At 50.6% G+C, this 25698-nt stretch overlaps 2 protein-coding genes across 5 annotated transcripts in view; one reads left to right on the plus strand and one right to left on the minus strand.

The window, feature by feature from the left end:
• Positions 1–1412: 1412 nt before the first annotated feature.
• Positions 1413–11184, plus strand: PNOC (prepronociceptin). Its single transcript, XM_035023169.1, has 2 exons — positions 1413–1629; positions 9784–11184. Exons 1-2 carry the CDS (start codon positions 1438–1440, stop codon positions 10183–10185), a joined length of 594 nt encoding a protein of 197 aa, XP_034879060.1. The 5' UTR covers positions 1413–1437; the 3' UTR covers positions 10186–11184.
• A 4174-nt stretch (positions 11185–15358) lies between these two features.
• The window catches only part of ZNF395 (zinc finger protein 395), a 59783-nt gene continuing 49443 nt past the window's right edge, over positions 15359–25698 (minus strand). For 3 of the 4 annotated variants that reach the window (XM_035022628.1, XM_035022631.1, XM_035022629.1), the window contains 6 exons: positions 22891–23126; positions 22345–22445; positions 21337–21619; positions 19906–19998; positions 18924–19027; positions 18533–18644 (listed from right to left, as the gene is read on the minus strand). In XM_035022628.1, the coding sequence (XP_034878519.1) occupies positions 18533–18644; positions 18924–19027; positions 19906–19998; positions 21337–21619; positions 22345–22445; positions 22891–23126 (929 nt within the window). Of the gene's footprint in view, positions 18645–18923; positions 19028–19905; positions 19999–21336; positions 21620–22344; positions 22446–22890; positions 23127–25698 lie in introns of all 4 variants that reach the window. The other variant, XM_035022627.1, reaches the window with a different exon arrangement.

Here is a 25698-nt window from a genome sequence, read left to right on the forward strand (position 1 = left end):
TCCTAACTCCTCTATGCTTTTCCAAAGGCTGTTTCCTGGGCCTCTCAGATGCCCTCTTCTTTGTCCTCTTGGCGAACTGTTACTCATTCAAAACCCATCTCAAATGCCCCCTCATTGACTTAGCAAACGCTGAGCATCTTTTCGTGGAGATCCTCTTGGTATGAGATGCTTGGATGACACACAACACGGCCATTGGTGAATTCAACTGCAAGACGCCCTTCTTTTTCTTGACTTGCTCCATTCCACATCCATCTTCTACCAGGGATTCTCAGACTTTAGCATGTGTCTGGATCACCTGAGAATCTTGTTAAAAAAGCATATCCAACTTCAGTGGTTCTGGGTTAGGACCTGACATTCTGCATTTCTAACAAGATCCCAGGTGATGCTGATGCTGGTCTGCAGGCTGCATTTGAAGAGCAAGGCTTATACATTTTCTCAGTATAGTCTGATGAAAAAGCAATAAAAGCAATAATTTTTGTTTTTCTACACCAGACTCTTTGTTGAGGTAAAATTTACATACAGTGAAATGCACAGGATTTAAATGTACAATTCCATGGGTTTGGACAAATGTATACACCCCTGTGACCCAGACCTCTCAAGAACATTCACAACGTTGCCAGAAAGTGCCCTTGTTCCCCTTTCCATTTCATCCTCCAAGTAAAGAGGGACCCAAAATGAGGCAGTACAAGGAAATAGCTTTCTGATTCAGGAGGCTTGATCACAGGATAAATTTAAAGAGGGGCAGGAAAAACTACACATCGTTCAGGCACTCCTACATAAAGAATATCAACGACTGATCTAACTAATAATAGTTGGAGCTATTATCCTCGTGTCTTCGTTCATTTTTCAGTAAAGAACTGCTCATACCCGGACCTGTGTTTTGCATGGACTAGCGTGGTGAACACAGAGGCCCTGTGCTCAGGAAGCTAGCTCAGGCCTCGCAGGGGAAACAGACAAGGAGCCTGGGGGAGGCTTCCGGCACACGGGGCATCCCTGGCCAAGACCAGGAAGGCTGGGGAGGAGGAGACAAAGTACACAAGTCATTCATAAGTCTCACTCTTGCACGGCAATTTGCAAAACTTCCCTAGGGATCGCCTCTCTTCGCAACGGCCCCATGCCAAGACAGGTACGACCATTCCCCTCTTATAGCTCTGAAAACGGACGCTTGGAGAGATCATCTAATGGTCACACGTTGGCAAGTTGCAACGCGAGGCCTTAGCTCCCTGGAAGCGCTCATGCAGGTTGTGGCCAGCTGGGTGGCAGGAATCACAAGGTGCTCACCCTAGGAGCCCAGACACTAGCCTCGGCTGGAGCGGTAGGCCTGGCTCACAGGAGCTGGCCTCTGGTATCCTTGATGACCCACTCCCTCCTGGGAGGGGAATCTTGGGCTCTGGTGCAGTCCCCTCGGGGGCATCCCCTGTGTGCGGCCCCCACAAAATGGCTGTTCTAATCGCCACCCACGCTCCCTTGTGTTTTAGCATTTTGGCGCCCTGCTCCTGCACCATGAAAATCCTGCTTTGTGATCTCCTGCTGCTCAGCCTCTTCTCCAGCGTGTCCGGCAGCTGCCAGAAGGACTGCCTGACCTGCCGGGAGAAGCTCCGCCCAGCTCTCGACCCCTTCAACCTTGAGGTAGGCCCTGGAGCATCCCTGTCTTCTCCTCCCCCCTGCCTCCAGCCCCAGAACGAGAAGGCACGGCCTTGCCCGGAGGTGACGTGACTGGCCTGGTGTCACGCGGTCCGCAGGAAACAGGTGCAGGGCGTTCCCATCTTCTAAGGGCAAACCCTGTCATCTTCCCACTTTTCCACACTCAAATAAAGGCCTGCCTGTGCTGCCATTTTTTCCCCCGTTATGAAAATAATGCATACTCATCTTGGAGAATTTGGCAAATTCCGAGAAGTCTAAAAAAAGAAAAGAAAGAAAATTACCTTTAATCCCAGAGATTGTCGGAGAAAGAACCCTAGTTTTTTCACTTGCTATATTATACCAGCATAATTTCCCCATGTTATTAAACATTATTTTAAGTTCCTTCTTTCTACGAATACAGCATAATTTGCTTAACTATTCCCCTCCTGTTGAACATCTACATTGCCCTCCATTTTTGATATTATAGGTAATTCTACAATGAATACCTTAATGCTCCCTTATACTTTAAGTTTTGAACTTGAGGTGCAAATCTGGCATTAAATTTCTTTTCATTAAATAAACTGCTTTCTCAACTGCTTTCATGTCAGTCTAAATAGTTATTCCTCTAGTAAATCCAATACAATACAACTCAATTATTTTTTTCTTTGCAGTCAGACTTCTTTCAAAAGATGTCATATTTCAAACCCCTCAACCTTTATTTTTTTAAAGATTTATTTATTTATTTTTAAGATTTTTTTTTTTTTTATTCATTTGAGAGAGAGAGAGTGAGAGCACGAGCACAAGCAGGGAGGAGGGTCAGAGGGAGAGAAAGAAGCAGACTCCTTGCTGAGCGAGAAGCCCAAAGCAGGGTTCAATCCCAGGACCCCAGGATCATGACCCAAGCCCAAGACAGATGGTTAACTGACTGAGCCACCCAGGCACCCCTTCTTTATTTATTTTAAAGAGAGAGAGATTGGGGGGAAGGAGAGAGGGAGAGAATCCCGAAACAGTCTCCCCACTGAGTGTGGAGCCTGACTCGGGGCTCGATCCCAGGACACTGAGATCATGACCTGAGCTTAAATCAAGAGTCAGCCACTTTAACCAACTGAGACATCCAGGCGCCCCTCAAGCTGCTCAACCTTTAAAAACAACCAAAAGTAACTACTGTCCCTTAAGGCGAGTGTGCAGATATAGAACATATATTCACACTGGGCAGGCTCACTAACGATGAGCAGACACAGCCCCCACAGACCCAAACACCAAGCTCTTCCCGCACCTGCTCAGTGGTTTTCGAGCCTGTTTTCTATATGCTGAGCCCAGGGCCAGGCCAAGGGATCCAAAGGTAAGCAGATGGATGGAGTTTGCAACCAGTGGAAGAGAAGATCCCACAATCCCTCCAAGAGGGATTAATTACTGGGTGCTGGGGAAGCACAGAGCAGTGGCCCCCAACCTAGACTAGAAAGACAGAGGGGGCTTTTGGAGGAACAGAAGTATCTAAGGAGACCTAAAGAGTGGGAGCAAAGAGGCAGGGAGATTGCTCCAGGGGGAGGAGGGAGGCAGGGAGCACCTGAGAAAATGCCTGTACCTGGATAGGAAGTGGCATGTAAGGAACCTAAAAAACTGAGTTTGGAACCCAGGAGGCCCACAGGCCTTTGCGGTGCAGCCCAGAGAGGTTTAGAAGTTCATCTACGAAACACTTTCCCCTGATCTTAGTAAACAGAGCAGACAACTTAGTTTACATGTAAACCAGTGACGAGTTGATAATCTGATAATCACCACCCTGCTCAATTCCCAATTTGCAGTCTAGACAAGACAGAAAGTCATGCACAATTCTGGAATCTTTCATGGCAACCCTTTATTTTCCGCTCAAAAAAAGCATTAGGACTTAAACATATTTGTGCACCCGGGGAGGAATCTACACTTGCAGCTTTGACCCCTTACTCCTTAGCTGCTGTCTCCAGGGTCTGGGGCCAATTTGCAGGCTTCCTCCTCCTTGTCCTCTCCTGGTGACCTTGCCTGGGTCTCTTCCCCATTCCAACTCTTCTTTTTCTACTTCCTGTTGGGCTCCTACTCCCCTCCCCACTCCATAAACACAAGTGACACCCAAGATTCGGGGCTTATCTCCCCATACCCTGTCCTTCTGAGATGCCATCCCTGGATCCCAGGCCTTCGGCTCTCCCCAAGCTGCAGGTGACTCCCCAAGGTACACTCCTCGCCTCAGTCACTTTTCATAGTTCCTGACAAATCCCTCTTTCCCTTCCTGGCCTTCCCAAGGCTTCAGGAACTCGCCCCACCATTCTGTGCATGTCTCTCTCTCCTCCTTCATCCAATAATCCTACTTCAAAACTCAGACTAAACTTCACCTATGAGAACACTGTGCTGATTCTCCACCTGTCCCCAGCAGAGCCAGCCCCTCGCTCCTTTATGTCCTGACAGTTACTTGTGTCGGCCAGTCTCTCACCATAAGGTGTTTCTGACTGTGCTAGGGATCCCCAGCGTGCGGCACAGAGCCGTACTCAGTGAACAGCGTCCATGGTAATTGTAAGACTGCAAGATCCTTAGTCTCCTAGTGGGTCCAACCCCTGCAGATGCTGCAGAGTTTTTACACTGGTGTCTTCCAAAGCCAGTAAAGAATTTGGAGCATGCTTCCATCCCTCCCTTGCATCTTAAATCTCTGGGGTCCAGACGACGCTGTTAGATACTTCTTTGAAACAAGTTAGAATATGGCCAGTTAGAGCCTCACAGTGAGGAATAAATCTTTCAAAGTGCTTGCTGACCCTCAGAGGAGCTGACTGCCTGGCTGTTTTGTTTCTAGTTTGTGTTCACTTTTAACCTATTTTTAAAAGTTTGGTGAAATGCCTAGAATGTTGGCAACCACATCTCATTTCCAAATCTTGCAACCCTTTTCCAACTCTGTGAATTATGGGGGCTGGGGGAACTTAGATATTTTAGCAAGGATCATCTTCCCAATCCCTACACTAAATTATGTAATACTGAGCTATTCCCAGGACTCCCTAAATCCTTGGCTTTATCAAGAAGTTCTGTATTTCTCACTCCAGATCAACGGTCCAAGTATGGCTGGCTTTTTGTTAGACTATAAGTTGGGTCGGTAAATGACTCATACACCCAAACCCATTGCAATGTCTTGGGCTTCCACCTATGAATGATACCTACTCCATCAGCTTACATAGAAAAAACTAGATTCACCAAGTCATTTTAGAGGCAAACAAGAAGGTAACCCTCAAGGTCTGGGGAATTTTATTTACAAACTCCTGAAACTTGATTAATAGCAAAAGAAACTAACTTCTAGTGCTTTCTATCCTTCAATACAAGAAAATTCTTACTTGTTGATTTGCAGTTAAGAGTTCCTAATATGGGGGTGCCTGGGTGGTTCAGTCGTTAAGCGTCTGCCTTCGGCTCAGGTCACGATCCCAGAGTCCTGGGATCAAGCCCCGCATTGGGCTCCCTGCTTGGTGGGAAGCCTGCTTCTCCCTTTCCCACTCCCCTTGCTTGTGTTCCTGCTCTTGCTATCTCTCTGTCAAAATAAATAAAATCTTTAAAAAAAAAAAAAAAAGAGTTCCTAATATGTTTTTCTCTTGCACTATTCATCTGCTTGCCTACTAGTGTTAGCCCTCAGATATTCTAGCAGAACCTCCCAAAGCAAGTAGCTCCCAAATGTCTCTTGGTCAGAGGTGATTCGATCCTTTGGCAGAAACTTGACAATCTCAATGAGCCTCTTCTTTTCCTTCCAATGGGTTCATGTGCTCTATTTCCCTAATGTTTGATCCCAGACCTCCAAATGGCCCTTTGCTCAGTTTCCCCACAAACCCAGCTTTACAGATCAATTTGGCACCAGTCTGAGACTTTCCAGATGCTCATCCACACTCTGGCTTAATATAGCAATGTCATCAGCGTGGGCTGTGAAAGTGTGTCCAGCTCACTTAATAGGCCATTAACCAGTCTCTGGAAAGAGGCCGTTGGGTCCCTTAGACCAGAGTGTTAGGCATTAAGCTCATCTGCCCATCTGGTGCTACAAATGCTGTTGTGAATTTGGATTCCTCACATTTGCCCAAAACCTTCTCCTAAATCAAGAGTTGAGATGATTTTGTTAGTATCTAATTCATCTAACAGTATGTTGAATCTCTGTACAGCCTATGCATCTGGTTTGATCATAGAATTGTATTTTCTCTGATTGACACCTAATCTAATTACCATCTGGGCTTAGCAACCCAGGGGCTCACAGAAGATCTAATAGCCTCTAGGTTTAACAACCTCCACCTGTTCTTGTAAATGGAAGGAGCAGAATCGTTCAAAAAGCGTTTGGGGCTCCTATTCTGTGAGGAGTGGACCGAGTCTACTCCAAGTCCATGTTAGCTCCAAAGTTGTACACTTCTGCTGGATTTCCCAATACTCCCCATGCTTTCCTGCTTTCCCCTGTAGAGTAGGATTCCTCACCACTGTGGACATTTTAGGCTGGGTAATTATTTGTCATGGGGGGCTGTCCGGTGCATTGTGGGGGGGTTTGCCAGCCTCCCTGGCCTCTGCTCATAGGTTAGCAGTGGCATCTCCCCTCCCCCTCCCCACCATGTAACAACCAGAAATGTCTCCAGACATTGCCCAATGTCCCCTGGGGACAAAATTGCCCCCACTAGACACCCACTGCTATAGAGTAATCACCCAATAGGATTATGATCTGAAAGATCGTACTACAAGTTTTTCTACCTGGTTTACTTCAAAGTATTTCAGGAGCAAGCTAAATACAGACCCTTTCTCTGAGGGAGACTCCGACCACTGTATTCCGTGATGACACCTTCCTCCTCAGGGCAAGTTCCAAAGCAGGATTTCTCAAAGCACAGTCCAGCCTCAGAATCACCTGGGTGTTTGCTAAAAATGCAGATTCCTCAGCCCCGCCCTTGACTTACTAGATGAACATCTCCAGGAGTAAAGGCTAAGGAGCTGCATTCTAACAAACCAGTAGCAATTCTCAGGTTTGTAGCTACGATTGTGTTAACATCTGCCCTTCCCACCTATGTAGAAGCTGCTTTCATACCCAGGGACACTGGGGTGTGAAAAAGTGATTTCTCTATGTATCTCTGCTGAGTTGGCACCGATGATATTAGTTCTATCAGCATCTCTGCGGAAAATCTAAACGGAAAAGACATGCTCGTGACTTGTGTATCAGCAGGGACCACCGTGACTACCTCTGGCTAGTCGGGGCGGGGGGCGGGGGGGAGACTCCGCAAAGGCTGCACCTGGGAAACTGCATCAGTGAAGAAGAGCGGCACTCCCACTGGCCACTGTCTCTTTCTCCTCTCTGGCCCAGCGGAAAATGAGCGATTTTCCCATCAGAACTTTACCTTTTAGTCTCGAAATACCCTTACCTACTCTTGTACTCATTTGCACCAATTTGCATTGCAACACACAGAGCTCACTGAATAAGAGATGTCCTGGGCTGGAACTCGAGACATTTGGGTTCTTGTTCAGGTAATATCTTGTCTAACGGTGTAGTTTTGGACACATTACTGAACCTCATCATAACATGGGAACATGGAATATGTCAGTGGTTACCAAACCTACGCAGATACCAGAATTACCTGAGCTTTGTATTAAGTTTAAATCCTGGTTCCATTCCTCAGGAATTTAACCGGCTTTTGAATTCCGTCTTTTTAGAAGTTCTGAGGGGCACTTGGGTGGCTCAGTTGGTTAAGCGCCTGACTCATGATCTCAGGGTCATGGGATCGAGCCCCAGGTCGGGCTCTGCTTCTCTCCCTCTCCCTCTGCCCCTCCCTGCCCCCACTCGCTCTCTCGCTCTCTTGCTCTCACCCTCGCTCTCAAATAAATAAGTCCTGAGATGATCTGGATTCACACCCAGACCAAGCAGAAGAGCAGACTTAAGGTGGAGAAAGTATATTAGATAATTAAATTCACCTGCCAGTAAGAAAGACCTAAAGTAACAGTGGCTTAAATAAGACAGAGATCTGATTCCTCATAAGGAAGCTGGGAGGTAGACAGTACGGGGCCGGGACGGCAGTTCTGACACATCAGCCATGTCCCAGGCTCCTTCTCCTTCTACTTCACCTGTATACCAGTGCCACTCTCACGTGGCTTCCGTCCCCTCAGTCACTTCACGGCTTCAAGATAGCCCATTGAGCACCAGCCAAAACGCCCACATTCTAAGCAGGAGGCTGGAGGAAGGGGAGAAAGAAGGGAAAAAGGATGCTCTCCCCAGATAAGTCAGCCTCCTGCTTTCCCAGAAGCCCCACCTGGTTACTTCCATTTATATGTCATTGGCCATATATGTGTGGCCTTTCTTCCTGAAGGAAGAAAACAAGTGTTCTGTTAGGAAGGAAGAGGGGAGATGGGTATGGAATGGACAACTGGCAGTCTCTGCCCCAGAGGGAATTCTTAACAAATTGCATTTAAAGTGCTAGTCAGACACTTTGAAGGAGATACCAGACAGAGATCAGAGAAGTGCTGGGAGTTCAATGTCAGGGGCTGGACATACAGACATGGGATGCCCTGAAAGGAATGACCAAAATCACAGAAATGAACAGTCACCAAGGGGCAGATTGTAAAGAGAGATGAGAAGAATCTTAAAGATAGAATCTTAGGAACACAGGAGGAAGGAGCACAGTCTGAGAGGTGAGTGCAACGTCAGAGAATTTTCAGGAGGGTGTGGTCTGCATTGCCAAAGGCAGCACAGTCTGTGAAAATGAGGGCTGATTGGATCCAGTGACCGGGAATTCACTGGTGGTCCTCGAGAAGGCAGCTCGCGGAAGATGAGGGCGGGAAGCAGATTTCAAGGAGATGCGGCAAAAATGGAAGATGCTGAGATGGAGGCATGAGTGCAGCAGACCACATCTTGGAGAAGCTTGGCGGGGACAAAAGAGGGTCAGGGTTAGGGGTGGCAAAGGGTTGTAGGAGAAGTAAGACTGGAAGAGCCATTTTTTCAGGTTTGGTGGGACAGCTGTAAGGTGTGTGATTTAGCTGCCTGAACATCGCACTCCTTGGTTAGGGATCAGGTTGGGAACTTTGCCCATATTGGTATCTGTTCCACTCTGGACATGGGGGGCAGGGTTTCAATCCCCAGAAAGGGGGTATCGGGCACACAGTCTTCTGACGTCCTGCAGCTGTCCAGATAGAGCAGTAACTCTTGATGCCCCGTTAGCCAGGCAAGAGCTCCAAGTTTGATGAAGGGCTCCACGGCTGCCCACTGACCATAATGGCAAGGCCAGGTTGAAGTGGGATTTTCATCTGGATGAGCACAGAAACACAGAGAAGCGTTCGGGGTGAAACCAAAACAGCAGATAGTAAGAGAAGTTGGAGGTTAGATGCTTCCAAAAGACCCAACCAGAGATAGGAAAGTGGGAGGTAGGGGCAAGGCCAGGACCATTCAGGAGGGGTGTGGAAACATCATGGCCAGGCTCTCGGTCTAGACTAGGAGTGGGAGATACCTGAAGACACAGAGCAGCATGAGAAGTTCCCAGGGGCCTGGCAGGTCCACTGGATAGCATCTGATGGTCCCTCTTCCCCACCTGAACCCGATTGTCAACCTGCCTACGTTCCAAAGGGTCTTGACCCTCGTTTTCTATAACTGATGCGCAGATAGTGATAACTAGTATATGTGGGATGAAAAATGAACACCACTAGGGTTCCTCTTAACATGGTGACCTTAAAATGGCCATGCAGATATAAGTACATGCTTTGACATCCGCAACTTCTTAAACCAATCTGACCTCTCTCAAGCCTGATAAGAGAACAAAATAAAATTCTCCATTATGGGTGACCCTCGTGAGTTGTGTTTGGCTCCAAAAACTCACCTAGGGCTCTAACTGGGTGTAGTTCGGGGCACTCATTCTGCGTTGACTTTCTGTGTCACCTGGGGTAAATTAATCTCACCTCTCTGAGTCCCGAGTTTCTTCATTTGTGAAATGACGGAGCTGGGACAGATAGTTTTCTGTGTCTCTGCAACTCTGAAACTCTATGAACCTGAGTAACTACATGTAAAACTGCTACATGGTCCTTAATAAAGAGATGCTTCAGAGTCACTTGCATTGGTACCGATGTGGATTTGGTATCCAACAGAAAGACTTTATGTCATTGCCTTGGACTAACAGACATTCCCAATTCTTCTCCTTTCTCCGGCCTCTGTCTTTGCAGGTGTGCATCCTTGAGTGTGAAGGGAAGGTCTTCAGCAGCCCTCTCTGGACTCCGTGCACCAAGGTCATGACCAGGGGCTCCTGGCAGCTCAGCCCTGCTGACCCAGAGCACGTGGCAGCTGCCCTTTACCAGCCCAGCGCCTCTGAGATGCAACTGAAGCGCATGCCTCGCATCAGGAGCCTAATCCAAGCCCAGAAAGGGACAGAGCCCGGCATGGATGAGGCTGGAGAGATGGAGCAGAAACAGCTGCAGAAGAGGTTCGGGGGCTTCACCGGGGCCCGCAAGTCAGCCCGGAAGTTGGCCAACCAGAAGCGGTTCAGTGAGTTTATGAGGCAGTACCTGGTCCTGAGCATGCAGTCCAGCCAGCGCCGGCGCACCCTGCATCAGAATGGTAATGTGTAGCCGGAAGGGGAGCCCCCCCCCAGCTGCACCGTCCACTTCAACCCATGAGTGAGTTGGGCACGAATGAGCTGGGGGTGAAAAGAAACCTTATATACCCAACTGTCTTAGCCTTCCTCCTGGGCCCGGAAGCACATTAGCCCCCAAATACATACACACACACCCCACACCACCTCAAGGTGTTCAGCTCCTGGGAGGCCGGGGAGGTATATATTCACCTCCCCCACCTCCTACCCACCCTTTCTCTAGGGAGCAAAGATTTTCCTAGGCTTGCTCCTTAAGGCTGACCACTGCCATTTAGAGACTGGTTACCATGGGGATAATAGTAGCACGTTAAGATAACTAATTCCTCCATAGCTCTCCAGGAGCTCAGTTACTATGGGGACAGTTAAGTGGACCAATCTGCCTATCCAGTTGCCATAGCAACCATTCAGTTCACCTTTCCTCAGAGTCTATCTCTAAGAACCCATAGCTGGACCTACCTCTAGCCATTTGCAGTCTGATTTCTGTGGCCGTGATGTTGCTATCTCACCTCTGAAGACAGCTTAGCTCTCTCCTCCCCTACCCCCTGTAGCTCGAGGGGACTGGATTCCACGGAAACCACTGCCCTTTCCCACTCTCCCCCTGTCAAGGAGTTCTTGTTAGGACCAGGAGTTACACTTTCAGCTCTTCTTCCTTCCACTCCTCATTTGTCCATCCTGCCACCTTGCCGGAGATGGACTGATTCCCTGAAGTCGATGGCATCATCCCTGAGCAAGACTTGGAGAATCTGGCCCACCTGACCAAGTAGTTTTTGAAAAGAGACTAACAGATCATCATCTTTCCTCACTTCCGCTTCTTCCCGAGAGCCATTTTTGGTTTTTTTGTTTGTTTGGTTGCTCGCTTGCTTGCTTTTACTCCTCTCTCCCTCCGGTCCTTCCCTCCATGGGAATGCTTATACACGTACTATATTACAAATCAGATAATAATCAAAACCCCTAATTTATTGCCCAGTCATTACAAACTCCACTCTCCCCAGCCCATCAACCTGTATAGAACTTCAAGAGGCATAGGAAACTAGCACATCGGAATTTTCTGAAAATCTAAGAAAACCCCACCCATCAGGCATATGTGCCTTAATTCATATATGGGAATCTGATTATCTACAAAGCCTTATACCTCTTCTTTAACAGTCTAGAAACTCACCCTAATGGAAAGAACTAATCAGTTGGCCAAAAACATTCCCCAAACATTACCCAAGCGGGACTTCTCCCTAACTCAGGGGCATTAAAAAGAAGAAAAAAGTCTACATGTGCTGTTTTATTTTGCTTTCCATGTGTCAAAGGTAGCCAGATCATTAATAATCTTCATTCAAAGCATGTTAATACAAAGGTTAATCTTTGGCACCCACACTTCAGCATGGGGCAGCCCACGAAGCTCTTTGCAGGTAAGCTGGTTTGCAAAAGGCCCATTGCCAAATACAGACGTCGGTATTAAGTTGTGAGGAGAAGGCTGCCATGTGTATTTTAGCAGAATGACTAATCTCCAAAGGCCCTGAATTAACCCGCACCATTTTTGAAGTCATATTCTTGGATTCTTAACAAGCATCCTATTTCTTCCTAAGCCATATTTGCACAGTACCTAATACAGTGTATCTTTCAGAAGTAGCATGGATTGAATTCTTTCAAATCTTAGACATTTATTCTTCTTAAAGTGGCTCTTAAGGGACACTGAGGCTCTTGTCTAATTCTGAACCACAACTGTTTTCTTTACCTAAAGACAGTTTAAAATCAGTCACATTAGCAGGAATCAATTCATTAAAAAAAAAAAAAAAACCCTATTTAAGCCCCAATTGAGACAATTGATTCTGCTAGTTTTCTATTAAGCTTCCAGCTGAGAGGCACTGAAACATAACTGGTAACTAGCTTCTGTCTGCTGCTTTGCTCAAGATGTAAAGTTCTTGATGGAACCATTGGAAACGTTAACCAGCTCATCTGGATGTATTACTGATTGCTCTCCTTTCTCTTTCTGCAACCATCTCTCTGTTTCCTTTTTTGCACACATTCATGGTGGCTGAGTTCCAGTAGGGATATGTACTTACGAGTCCACCCCGAGCACCTTAAACCCTGTCTTCACTCACCTACACACACCCCAACCAGCCCCACACACACCTGAGATGTCTCCATGGCCGGGGGGGGGGGGGGGGGGGGGCGGCGGGGAAAGATCCTGTTGCCGGGCTGTTCTGGACTTCCAAGATACCCAATACCAAACTATACTTGCAAGGCTGCAGGAAGTGGGGCCTCCTCACACCAAAATGGGTAAAGAACCCTATTTAGAAGGTGTAATGTGTTAGGAAGGAGGGACACTGAAGTGCAGGGACAGTCCTAGACAGAACTGTGCAAAGGGGTGTCCACCTCCTGTCCCTTTCCCTGTCCCTATTCTACTCTATCTTCTGCCCCACACCTTGACCCTTCCCAACAGAGGAAAGTGAGCAGATTCATTCATCGTGAGGAATTGGTGAAATCAGGTTTGAAGAGATATATAAGAGAGCCATAAATGAGAACACTATTTAGCCTCAAGAAATGAATTTTTGCACATGGATTCCAAATATTAGGGCTAAGAGAGCTGTTTCTGGGCACTAGGCCTATGCTGTGCCTTTCAGGTCTCAGCCCACAGACCTCCTCTTTATTCTGAGTCCTGCCAGTAGACTTGAGGCCAGAAAAAGCAGGGACATAGGGGAAGTTAGGGAAGCCTACTTGCGGCTTAGGAGCTCTTCACTCAGTTGATAAGCTTTTCATTGCCTCCCTATTATTGCTCAGGCAAATGGGATTGAAAGGTCAGAAAAACCTATTGGGTTTGCCATTTTAATCACTTCTGTCTCCCCAGGTGTCCGGGTGATCCCCAAAACAGCATGTCTCCAGCCCCAGACCTGCCGGCTGGGAATCGGGACTCCTCCTTCCCCAAGGCACTGAGGCAGGATTTGCCTCCAGGTCTCCGCCCCCAGGGCAGAGACCCTCCCTGTCCAATTGTCTTTCCCTCCCCATTCCCCCACCCCACCCCCATGGCATGTTTCATGACAACCTTGTTGCTACATCAGAGTGTATTTTTGTAATTCCTCCAGCTAACATAGAAACAGCCCCATTTTTCCTTCTCACTCCCCTTTCTTCTAACAGGGGTGGGTCAAAGGAACAGGAAACCAAGCCTGGGGTTTTGACTTGTCACTGCCATAACTTGTTTGTAAAAGAGCTGTTCTTTTGGACTGATTGTTTAAAACAGGTATTTCTTCATTAAACTTCTACTGAGCAAATGGTTAATAAACTGGTTGGCTGTTTTTAAGTGAGGTAACTGAGACCTGAGCCATCAGAGTCGCCTCTCTTGGGAAGCAGAGGCAAAAAGCACACGGCTCTGCTTGATATAAAGCACGACAGGCAAGAATATGCGAGCATAAATACCCCAATTGTGCTGGGTCTCCAGATCCAAGTGCGTGAATGGATTGGGGGAGGGGGGTGGCAGGGTGCTCGGTACCTCCCAGTGCCCATCAGCACCACCACTCGGGCAGCTCACTGGGCTCCACCCCCAGTTTCTGACTCTGGAGGAATTTGCATTTTTAACAAGTTCCAGGTGACACAGATCTTGCTGGTTTGGGACCACTGGATGGAGACAAGGAAAAGGGCAGTGTCATTTTTATCTCCAATTTAACATGAAACATGTTAAGGAGTAACTGTCAGGCCAAGAAACGTGGTGCACCCAGACAGGGTCAATGAGGAGAGTCAACTGTCTACAGTGCAGACGGGGTGATGGGAAATCAGGAAGAGAGGGTAAGGAGCTCTTCCGGGGAGTCCTGGTGAGGGGGAGTTACTACTGGAACCCAGGGAGAACTGCAGCTCCGCCCCCCCCCCCCCCCCCCCCCGTACCTCTCAGCAGGGAAACGGTAGCCATTCAGACATTGTGTGGTGCAGGAAGGGCCAGGAGACGCAATATCCCAACTTCTCTCTCCTCCGGCCCTTTAGACCCCAGTCTGGTCTCACCTGTTGATCAGATCCAGCTGGAAGCTGGCAAGTTAGAGTGCGTGCATGCAGCCATCAAGGTGAGCCTGGGAGGTGCAAATGGAGAATGTGCAGCCCAAAGTCACAACCGATGTAGAAGGGCTTGGACAGACTGTAGCTTAGCAGTGGATTCTACTGGGACTTTTCTTGGGGGCGGGGGCGGGGGGTGGGGGCAAGGAAAAAGGGGCAGAAAGAAGCCCTCTGCTCTACCACAAGGTAACGGAAAAGGCCAGAAGAGCACCCCCATACCAGCATTACCAGCTGCTGGGCTTGAGTGATGTAATCCAGCCCTGGGGTCTGGGTCACATCACTCTCTCCGTCAGGCCCCGTTAGGGGTCCCTAGGTCCCACTCCCAGAGATGCCTGTGGTCCCGGAAGCTAAACTTGCATACAGCAGTTCCAGTACAGCAAGAATAGGATGTTACTTTCTGCTTCCCACCAAGACCAGCTTTATCTAGCCCTTTGCGCCATCACGGGACATGGAATCAATGAACTCAGGGAGTGCCCCGTGTTGCTCCCTGTAGTCAGAACCCATCCCATAAGCAGAATATGACTTTTTCCTAAGTCATCTGCCAATTCCTCAACAAACTCAGGAATATAGCCAAGAACATGCTCCCCACTGTCCATATAAGCAGTACAGAAAAATGCTTACTGCCTGGGTTACAAATCTTAGTGCCCTCATTTCCCAGTCTATGACCTCGGGTAAGTTCTTTAACCTCTGTGCCTCCCTCTTCTCATCTGTAAAATGAGAATAGTAGTAGTAACTCTTTCATTGGGTTATTTAGGTAAGCACTTGGTTATTCATGTGAGGACTCGGCCTGGCCCCCGGTAATGGTCCCTATTATTATAAGCTAATGAACGTGTACGCCTGGCCCAAATGCCATCATTTGTTTACCACCACCACCAACAGTAATCTTATCCTTTATAGGAGGAGGGGGTAGAGGGACAGGCACACATTAAATGAGACAATGTACCATTTTATTCCTTATAAAATATATTTCATATTGTTGCTGTAAAAACATTACATTTCACATTTTTAAAAAAATTTTCTTAACAGTAAAAATAATACTTGGAAGACAGCTGGGGGAAAAGGCGCCAATAAGACAAATTCACAGATGGGATTTATCTCCCTCTTCTTTTTTTTTTTGGCCCCTGGTAAGGTCAGAACCTGGGAGGACCAGAAAGTAACAGGACAGATTTTTCCCAACAAATGAAAGTTTTCCACATCCAAATTAATAATGTCCTCCAAGGAGTCAAGCTATCGGCTTACTACCACAATGTGGATATCGCGCAAGGCGCTCTCCGAAATTACAAAATTGCTTTCACAGCCAGCTTCAAAGCCACACAATTCAATCCAAGCTATTTTCCTCGCTAGTCAGTCCATGAGCTTTGCCCCTGTGATCTCACTTGACCAGAGACATCATTCACCGGACTCTGTACTGAATGAGCATGGGTTCAGCTGTCCAAAGCAGGCACCACAGACTCCAAAGGTCATTCCAAGAAATACTTTGAGTAGGGGTAACATCCCTGTAATAAATGGTTTCCCCAAACCACTTCTTTTGAAAATCAGTCCTGTTAGTTTCAAATGCTCACCTGTGGCACCTTCCCTCCTGTCAGATTCTGCTGCCCAGGTGGGCTGGGAAGTAGGGAGAGACACAGAGATGAAGAAAACAGGCATAATCGCTGATCAGTTCACAAGCCACCCCCACCCTCCAAGAAGAAACAACTGGGGCAACCCCAAGGACAGACACAACGGCCACAAGATGGAGGAGCGGGAGGGCGGAGGCCAGAGGCGGCCACCACCACCAAAAAGGAGCGAGGAGCAGATACAGGCAGGGAAAGCTGCACCAAAATAAAACATTTAAAAAAAAAAAAAACCCTCAGTTTTTAAACTGTTTCATCCATTTCTTCTTTCTCTCTTCCTTTGCTGCCCTGGGTACCAATGACAGGAGAAGCCTACCTCACTTAAGAGGAAATCTTTATAGCCAGTTAGAGCTCCGCGGTCTAAACTGGGAGCGGGGGAAAGGGGGGGGAATGAAGACGGCTTTTCTAGAGATTCAGCAAGAGCTGTGATTAAGAAGGGAGGGGAAGACGCTGCTAGGCAGAGTCCTCCCATCTCAAAAGCTCCCTCCCCTCACCGATAAGATCTGAAGATGGACAAGGAGGGAAGCACAACCTTCTGTCAGCTCTTAAGTCTCACGGAGGTGGAAGGGAGCGGAAGGAGAACCCTGGGCCACCTCTTGCTGGCCTGGTTTTGGGCTTTAGGGACAGATTCCACGTACTTTTTTTTTTTTAACTAAGTTATAAAATACACCCCATCACCACCTTCCCTCCGCCACCAAACCAGGGCACCATCACCCGTCACACACATCTAAGGTTGGTGGGCTTTCTTACACTCAGGGTGTCACAGATTGACAAACACCTGCACAATTCCCACGCAAAGTGGCCAAAGGAGCCTCGAGAGCCGGGGATTTCCACCTGGGAGAAAGAGGACGGCCTGGGTGACAGCCAGGGGATAGACGCTGCTGCCCAGCCCCAGGGTAGGGGGCCTGATGGGATTCCTGAGCCCCTGAAGCGCTGGTGCCCCGGGGCAGGTGGACCCCCGGCCATGCTCCTGCAGGCCTGAGGAACTCCCAAACAAGTCTTAAAATAAAGGGCAGCTCCGAAACAAGACGAGCCCTCCCCTGATGGCTCAGGGGCCTGGTCTCAATTCAGCACAGATGGGCAGGGCACTAAACGCCCCACCCACATCTCCCTTCCCATCAGCCAGAATAGCTTTGCTGATTTACTTCCCAAGCAACGCAATCCCCACTCCCGGCTCCCCTCGATCCCTGAGGGCTCCAGAAATAACAAGGGCTGAAGCGCCAGGAGCTGCTGATCCGACCCCTCCTCACAGGAGCTCCTCATGGCTCTCTTACCCTTCCCCTCCAGCCTGCAGGCCAGAAACGCTGCTCAGCAGAGCCCTGAGAAGGTTCCTCGCCATCAAACTGACCTTCCCATCACGGGGACCAGACGACATGGATAAAAACCCAGAGGCCGCCGACACTGATGGAAGAGTCCTGTCCTACCTGTCACCTCAGTAGGAAGACCGGATTCTCCCGGGACCCTCGGAGCCAACAGAACAATGGGGAACCTGCCAACTTCATCTCCATCACAGGGACAAGCTGCCACTTACCTTTCTCTCTCTTCTTGCCTCTCTCTCCCCCTTCCCCCGCACCAGCCCTAACTGCAGCCTTAGGAGGGAAAGGGACTGGTAAAACTAGAGACAGAGGGACCTGCGCAGGGCGCGCCGACAGGGGGCTCTCACCCAAGTGGAAGGGAACTTCCATAAAAGCCTTCTCTGAATACACGGGGAAAGAACACAAAGTGTTTTAGAGGTGTCATGTCCATAATTGGAGGGAGGAACATCAAGAGGGAGTTTATTTACTCAGGTAACAGCAGAGGGCTTCCACAGAGACTAAAACCCTCCAGCTTTTCCTCAAGGAAAGAGGGGGAAATGGTCAAGGTAGTGTTTAACTGCCACATTTTCAAAAAGTGAATTCATATAGCCTTTTGGCTCAGCTATTGGGGGACAGTCTTTAAAAACCTACTAGTCTGGGCTTTGAGAAGAAGCCATACAATATTTGTTGGGATGCAACCCAACAGCTGAGGGACCCCAGGTACAAATCGTTGTCATCAAGAAAGGGTTTTCCTTTTACTTCCACAGAAGCTCCTCGGTGAGAACAGGCTCTCCCTTCTCCTGGATTCGGGTGAAGAGGGGCCGGCTGCACCTTAAAAAGTGCACAGATCCCCCCCACTCTTCCCACCCTACCCACGGTTCCCACCCTACCCACGGCAGGTCCTGCTCTCGGACTCATCAGCCAGAAACTTTTTTTTTTTAAGAAAAGTAAATTCATCTTGCTCACAGTCCCTTCTGGAAGAGTTGAGAAAGCAAAGAATTCACCAACTCAGCAGGAAACAGAAACGAGCTGTTCCATCTTTTGATACATGCAAACTAATCCCCTAGAGAGAGACGTGGGAAAGGGAGGGTAGTTAATTCTTTGGTCTCTGGTTCACTGCAGAATACCCTTGGTCAGTTTTGGCTCTCTCCTATTTTTCGGGGGGGGGGGGGCGGGGAGACGTATTTTCCTTTCTTCTTTTAAGAACTAAAATGTTCCCCAAAAGGGAGGGGGAAATGTTTTAACTACTGAACGTTAGCCAACAGAGCCCAAACTGCCAATGTCCACTCTTTATCTTTCAGGTTTCTGCGCAGGGCTTGTGCCGTGGCTGTCTTTTGTCATCTGGCTGCAGGGCGGGGCGCGAAGAGGACGGGCCGGCGGGACAGGTTCAGTCCAGGAAGCGCTGACAGGCCTTCTTCCAGCGGCAGGCCGTGCACCATTGGTCCCGGTGCTCAATGCCGTACACCTTCCGGCACTTCTTAGCCTCCCCGCGGGCTTTCCTGTCACACAAGAGTCAGGAGGGTACAGACACGCCCTGCGGGGGGGGGGGGGGGACTTGGGGCACGGGCGGCCAAGCAAACCAGGCAGGGGCTGGAAAGCTAGGAGGAGCCAAAGCCTCCCTGGCACCCCGTGTGTCCCCCTGCCCCACTGCCTCCCCCACACAGGGAAGGAACCCTAGAGACTCCGGTGGGTCGGTGGGCTCAGGGTCTGCATGGGCAGCGGGCAGGGTGGGGACGGAAGCCAGCGGGGAGGCATCGGGAGCAAATGGTCTCACTCACCTGGCACCGCTCTGGGCCCGGGGCGGGGAAGTAACAATCAGGTGAGATTTCCCTGCGGGCGGTGGCTGCTGGGGCTCGCTGAAGCTTAGCGAGCGGCTCCGGACCTGGGCACAGCGAGAGGGGCCGTAAGCACAGGCCAGGGACAGGAGGGCAGGAGTGAAAGGGGAGAGAACCATCCCGCAGGGCAGTGAGCCACACCTGCCGAGCCCTTCTTGGTGCCCGGAGGGCAGGATGCCTTCTCCGGTAAGATATTCCAGGTGGAGGTGGGCAGAATAAGGGGCAGGCCTTTAAGCCATGCTTTCAATACAGTAGGTGCCCTGGGCAGGGGAGCCTCTTGACTGGCCACCCAGCGGGCTGCTCCCTGCAGATTTAGATGGAGTCACCACAGAGAACAAACGAGGGACTGCACTGCTTCAGTGGCACTTTCAGGCACTCAGGTTTCACAGTGTGTAAGGCCTTCCCGTAGGAGATACTGAAGACCACGACCCACTGGGGGGGCCAGAAGGACTTGGGATTGATATTAGTTCAGAGGCAAGCAACCTAAGGCCATAGTCCACCCCATCCATGCAGGGCTCCTACAAGCTCCCATCTTCTGTCTTGGTTACCCTCATCCTCTCCAGCTTCCCCACATTCTCTCCCTTCTCCTCTGCACACTGAAACCTTAACAAGCACCCACAGATACACAGTGCTCACAAGGCGCTGACCCCGGACTCCCCCAGTGACTTCCCTGGCAGTAAACGGTGCTTGATCTGGGTTCTTCTGTGCACACACCCGCCTTGCACCTCCTAAGAGGGGCTGTGAGCAGCTGGGTGCGAGGCAAGGGGAAGAGGAGGCCTTCAAGAAGTCTGGGCGCTGGAGGCAAGGGGGGAGGTGGGGGGGGCGGAGAGGGGATGGCCTCCAGCACTGGTAATGTGTGGAAGAGCCTTGGGCTTGCTCTGGGGCCCCCAAGGGTGCCCACGTGCTCAGAGGCAGGCACACTCACCGGGGAGAGGGAGGAGGCTGTGGAGGGGGCGGCAGCCCAGCTAATACTGGTATAGATGTGTGGCGACACGGGGATCTGGAAGGACGGCAGGGCCTGTCAGAGACAAGAACAGGTCAGCCTCGGGCCCACTCGGGCAGCGTCCAAGTCCACCCACACTCCCTGTAATTTCATGGGCCACAGCAGAGTACCGGCCTCCGAGCGGAGGATACCGGGACGCACTCGAACGTTCGGCCGGAGAGAGAGATACTAGCAAGCCCAAGTCTGCGAGCTACTCTCCTTAGTCCCAGGCTCCAAGCTCTTTTTGGATCCCTTCTCTCAGAGCGGGTCTTTGTGCCGGCCTCAGGACTGAATCATCAGCGTGGACTAGCGCCGGCTCACCCACCAAGAACAGGCTAGAGGTCCGCACACCTTCTGGGCACGGGCAGTATTGCTGCACGAAGTTTATGGTGTCCCCGGGCAGCCTCTCGGAAGGAGCAACATGCTCCTGGATGTCCGGGTTTAGGTCTGTTCGTGAAAGCACCAGCCGCGCTCTCTGGGTCCCAGCTCAAGAGTCAGCCAGCTGCACCAAGGGCCCCCTGAAGTCGGCCACACGTGAACTAGCCCACAGCCACGCATTCTAATGAGAAGGAGAGCGGGCTCATCGTGTAAAGACTTTCTGGCTGAAAGCACTGCTTTTTAATTACTGACTTGTAAGTCAGCCTCGAGTCTGATAAAACCAAGCTATAGGCAGAAAAGGATTTCTTTTTTAAAAAATGGCACAAAGCGAGCTGTGCGTTCCCTGATTACCACCTGTGTGTGGTCAAGGTCACCCTACAGGTCACCCCCTCCATGACAACGTGCCCAGCCACACAGGCACAACAGCTTGGTTCTTCCTGTACCCACAATTTCTCCCACTTCTCGTAAGGTGCTTTGACTACTATAATTAGTCAGACTTATATATATTCGTTTCTCTCTCCAGCTAAACCATGCACTTCACAAGGTCAAGGACTATGTCTTATTCTATTTGAAAAGCTAAGCCCAATGCTTGACACACAGTAGGTATTCAAAAAAAAAATGGGAACCGGATTGTTTGTTAATGTCACGCAACTTTAGGAGCTAGGATTTACTGTGGGAAGCCCAACTACACGACTCCACGCCCTCGTATAACCAGTGACGTAACAATTCGCCCGGCTACTCAGGGATTCAGCCAGATTTCTAGTCACTACCCATGACAGCCACCGATGTAGAACTCTGGAATTCCCACATTTATTGAGTGTGAAGTCATTTTCCTTTTCTTCTTTGTAGAAGTTAGAGATTAGCAATTCAGCAGAAGGCCTCAGCCTCCAACCAGGGCGGTCAGTGGCCTGTGATCAGGCTGGCCAGTGACAGGTCAGACATGGAACATCCTCGCGGCCACACGGCTGAACCCCCAGGTGTGCCCCAGCCCCATACCTGGTACGCGTGGTCGGCCTGAATGTGCCAGAAGGAGCCAGGAGCTGACTTGCTGAGAGCTGCACCCGAGGGCAGGTAAGACTCCAGGCCAGGGTGTTCGGGGCCTGAGGACTGGGTTTTGGGAGGAGGAGGTGGAAGGAGAGCAAGGGGCGGGCTGGTCATGCCGGGAGCGGGAGCTGGGTCAGCTGTGGGCGCGCCAGCAGCAGCAGCTTCCTCCTTCAACTGCACCTCCGTGTAGTAGAAATCCTCCTCCCGCTTGAACTGGTCAGAGTCCACAGTGTCCCTGTGAGGGCAGGAGATGTGGTGATGGTCAGTTCTGACACAGGGGACACCGTGGCCCAAGAGGGACAGTGCTTGCTCAGGCCGACCCGGCCACGTCAGGGAAGGGGCCCACGAGAATGTTCACCCAGGAGCCCCACTGCCAGTGCGGAGTCACAGAAGAGTGCATGCCTGCACATCAATGGGCATGGTCTTTCCCGGCACCGAAGGCTCCTCCTTGCACATGACACATGCACACCTCCTCCTGCCGCAGTCATCTGGCTCTGCCACGGGCCCTCTCTGGGCCCCCCCACTCCGCTTGTGCTCACACCTCTCCATCCTGTGGGTCCGTTTCCACTGCCATGAGCAGCCCTGGCTCCAGGGAGTCAGAGCTAATGGAGCCCCGGCTCCCTGAGGGGAAGCAGGTGCAGAGCCCATGGTGAGGTCTCCCCAGATTACCCAAATTCTACCCAGAGCTAAAACCTCTTGCTTCCTACGGTGAGGTGGGAAGACACGTCCACAAGATGGACAGAGCGCCCTTCCCAGGAACAGCATCACCATTCACGAGAGGAGGGCCCTTCCTTCCCAGCAAAGATCTCTTTCCAACAGGCTCTTCTCCCGGGAGAGGCACCACATGGTGGTCTCAGCAAGTCATTTTCTTCGAACCATTCTCGGCTGTGGGTCATGGGGAAGGGCGGAGGAATGCCTGAGTGGGTCCCTAGGCAAACAGGCCCTGGGCCCGAGACCTACCCCAGGTGGAGGGCTTTGACGTGTCGTTTGATGCCCACAATCGAGCGCAGAACTTTGCCACAGTTTGGCCACAGGCACTTGTACATCACCTTCACGGAGTTCTAGGAGAAAGGAAGATGGGACCGTTGGGAGAGGCTCCTCATCCTCACCCCGCGGGGACTTCGGCTGGCCTCAAACAGAGCCCAACAAAAGGCTCTAGGGAAGGGATTGTCTGGGACCAGACACACGGACAGGCAGGGGCAGAGAGCCGGGACCCAGGAGATGGTCCTGGCGTCAGCAGCAGCGCGTGGTGCCGTGGGTAAGACCCCACGGGAAGTCTTACGGGATCCCTATGGGAGTGCCGCGAGGAAGGCAGGGATGGGGCAGAGGTGAGAAGGAACGGGCATGACAGAGGGGAGGAGTGAGCCCCTGCAGACAGCACAAGCGAACATGGGAGCAACGGGAAACAGAAAGGGGATGGAGCCTGAGAGCACGGAGGACCCGTGGGGCCCCCGCCGCTCCACCGCCGGCCCCAAGCCGAGGTCGGCCCCGCACCGTACCACATACCTTTCTTTTGCGTGGAGCTGGTTCATCCAACAGGAAAGCATCCGGGTCGGTCTCAAATCCATTATCAGTCTGGGGAGAACCGAAGGCATCCCCCAGATACTTGGGGCTGGCCTGGGGGTGGGGGGGCGAGGGGGTGGAGAGGCCACTGCCGGCGCTCCAGTGCCCGCTGGTGGTGCTGCTGCCGCTGTCGGACACGTCCCCGCTCTCCTTCCACGGGTCGCAGGCGGCTCGCGAAGCTGAGCGGAGAGAAGACAGGCGGCACTCACAGGCTGTCCCCCGGCCGCCGGATTCAGACCAGCAGCCCCCGTCGGGGACCATGAGGTGCAAGTCTGGAGTCTGGGTTCCTGAATCCAATCCCTGGCTCTGGCTCTGCCTGGCTCTGCCACTCCATGGCGGGCGGCGGCGGGGGCGAGACCCCCCAAAACCTCTCCTTTCTGAGCTTCCGTGAAGTAGCCCTGCTCTGCGCTAGTGAACACTTCCTACCACAGCCACACTGATAATCATTAACCAACAGACACACACTGCAACTTCGCTTTGTAGATTACTAATAGAAAATCAACCTCATTAAAATCTATTTCTCACTTTGTATGTTAGGAAAAAAAAAACCAAGCAGGGGGAGAGTAGGGTGTGGGGTGTGGGGAGGGGAAAGCCCCTCCACCTGCATCTGGGCCTAGAGGTAGGTGAGAACTTGCACAGACAAGCGTGCAGAGTCTCCCCTGGGACCCTTTCCCAGCAGCAGAGTCAGGTGGAAAGGCCGACTTGAGGGCTCCGTGGCCAGGCTTTCTTGAAAAATGCCTTTCGGTAATTAAAACCCAGGCAAGGACATCAAAACCTGCGTGTGGAAGACAATCCCGCGAGCTAGCTACAGCCCGGTGAGTCCTGCCCTCACCCACAAGTCCCACGGCCGGAGAAGGCAAGACAAACTCTGAGAGTAACTTGGACTGATCACGAGCAGACGTGGAGGCCCTTCCACCCAACACGCGCCTGCACCCACCGCCCTGCTCCCAGCAGTGCGTCTGGACACGGACACGGGTGAAATTCTCAGCTTCTATACGGCCTGTCTCCAGGCTCCTTTAGGCCAGACCCAGACTCTCCCTGCCTAGGTCATAAATCCGGATTGATAGTAATCTGAAATTCTGATGCAAGAGAAGGGGGCCAAAGCCTGTGACATGTGTAGGTATGGTGGCCATGTCCCCCGAAGCCCCAACTGCCAACAAGGACAGGTGTTCCAAGGAGCTGCCCTACCCTGGATTCTGAGACCGACTACCACATCCCCTGGGGCAGCATAAAAATCCTACTGCTTTTCTCTCATCCTGCTCCAGATCCCCAACTGCTTCTAGGCCCATCCAGACATCTGAAATAGACCCTGAGCATTACAGGTTTCCAACACAGGCTCTCCTCCATGTGAGGAGAAGCCCACCCAAACAGAATGGTATGGAGGAACTCCTCCCTCCCTAAGTATCACTGTCAAGTCTCAAAGCTCAGACTTCCTAACCCACAATTTCAACATGTACACAGGGCTTAACACAGGATAGCCCTCCGGGGCGCCTGGATGGCTCAGTCAGTTAAGCGTCCGACTCTTGGTTTCGACTCAGGTCATGATCTCAGGGTCCTGGGATTGAGCCCCATGTCAGGCTCCACGCTCAACGGGGAGTCTGCTTGAGATTCTCTCTCTCCCTCTCCCTCGGCCCCTCCCTACCCCCCGAGCTCACTCTCTTTCTCGCTCTCTAAAACAAATAAATAAATCTTAAGGGAAAGACAAAAAACAGGGTAGCCCTTCAGGGAAGAACTCAGGAGCCACCAACAGGCCAATGGGTCCAGGGCCCACAAACGTCTACTCAGGAAACCCATCGGGGAAAGAAGGGTCAGGGAGCGGAATGCTATGTCTAGTGCTATCAGGAGTCTAGAGAAAACGGTTAGGTCAAACAGCAGGCCAACCCTACAATACAGCAGCCTTCCACAGAGGAACCGTTCAAATGGCTCAAACGCTCAAACTGGCAAACTGACGTACAAAGGAAGAAAAACTTAAAAAAAACAAAACACTTAGTATCGTAAGTTAATCTCTAAGTTATAAGATAAACATAAATGAACCTACCTTAGATCAACAAGATCTTCTACGGCAAGGTTAAATGGTATTCTACAACATTTGTGCGGCAAATGCAGAGCTATGAGAGTTTACAGTGAATTTCTAAGAAATATTTATAATCTCCTCTGTTCTACACACACACATGCACACACAGCCAGCCTAACGATACAGAGAACAAAGAAAATAGGTGGTTTCTGTGCAAACCGTACCCAAGACTACAGCAAGGTATAGACCTCACCTTGCAGAATACTTCAATACCATTAGCTGCCAAGAAAGCCTTCTTTTCCCACTGACTTCGACCATAAGGTCGGACACATACTGTCATGGGAAAAAAATCTTGAATAGATGATTAAAAGTGCTTGTCCAACGGGGAACTATGCTATCAGGATCGGGCGTATTATCAGTCAGGTGTGCATACGCTGGTGTTGGGCTGCGTGTAAATAAGCATTTATGTTTGACACGTACACGTATCGCACACACCCTGATGCGAACTGGAGTCAATGATTTTCTTTCCCTTTGTGACGCTTTCCTGACCTTCCTCCTGCTGACAAACCTCCTGGGTCTCCTAAACTTGTAGAATTTCCTGAAACAGGGGCACCTGGGTGGCTCAGTTGGTTAAGCTGCTGCCTTCGGCTCAGGTCATGATCCCAGGGTCCTGGGATCGAGCCCCATGTCGGGCTCCCTGCTCAGCAGAGAGCCTGCTTCTCCCTCTCCCACTCCCC

The sequence above is a fragment of the Mirounga leonina genome, unplaced genomic scaffold (genome assembly GCF_011800145.1).
Source record: "Mirounga leonina isolate KUSES-001 unplaced genomic scaffold, KU_Mleo_1.0 Mir_176, whole genome shotgun sequence".
Classification (NCBI taxonomy): domain Eukaryota; kingdom Metazoa; phylum Chordata; class Mammalia; order Carnivora; family Phocidae; genus Mirounga; species Mirounga leonina.

Coding starts and splice junctions, on each gene's coding strand:
- PNOC (XM_035023169.1), top strand. CDS start 1,438: ATGGCTGTTCTAATCGCCACCCACGCTCCCTTGTGTTTTAGCATTTTG. Junction 1,630..9,783: donor TCGACCCCTTCAACCTTGAG/GTAGGCCCTGGA, acceptor CTGTCTTTGCAG/GTGTGCATCCTTGAGTGTGA.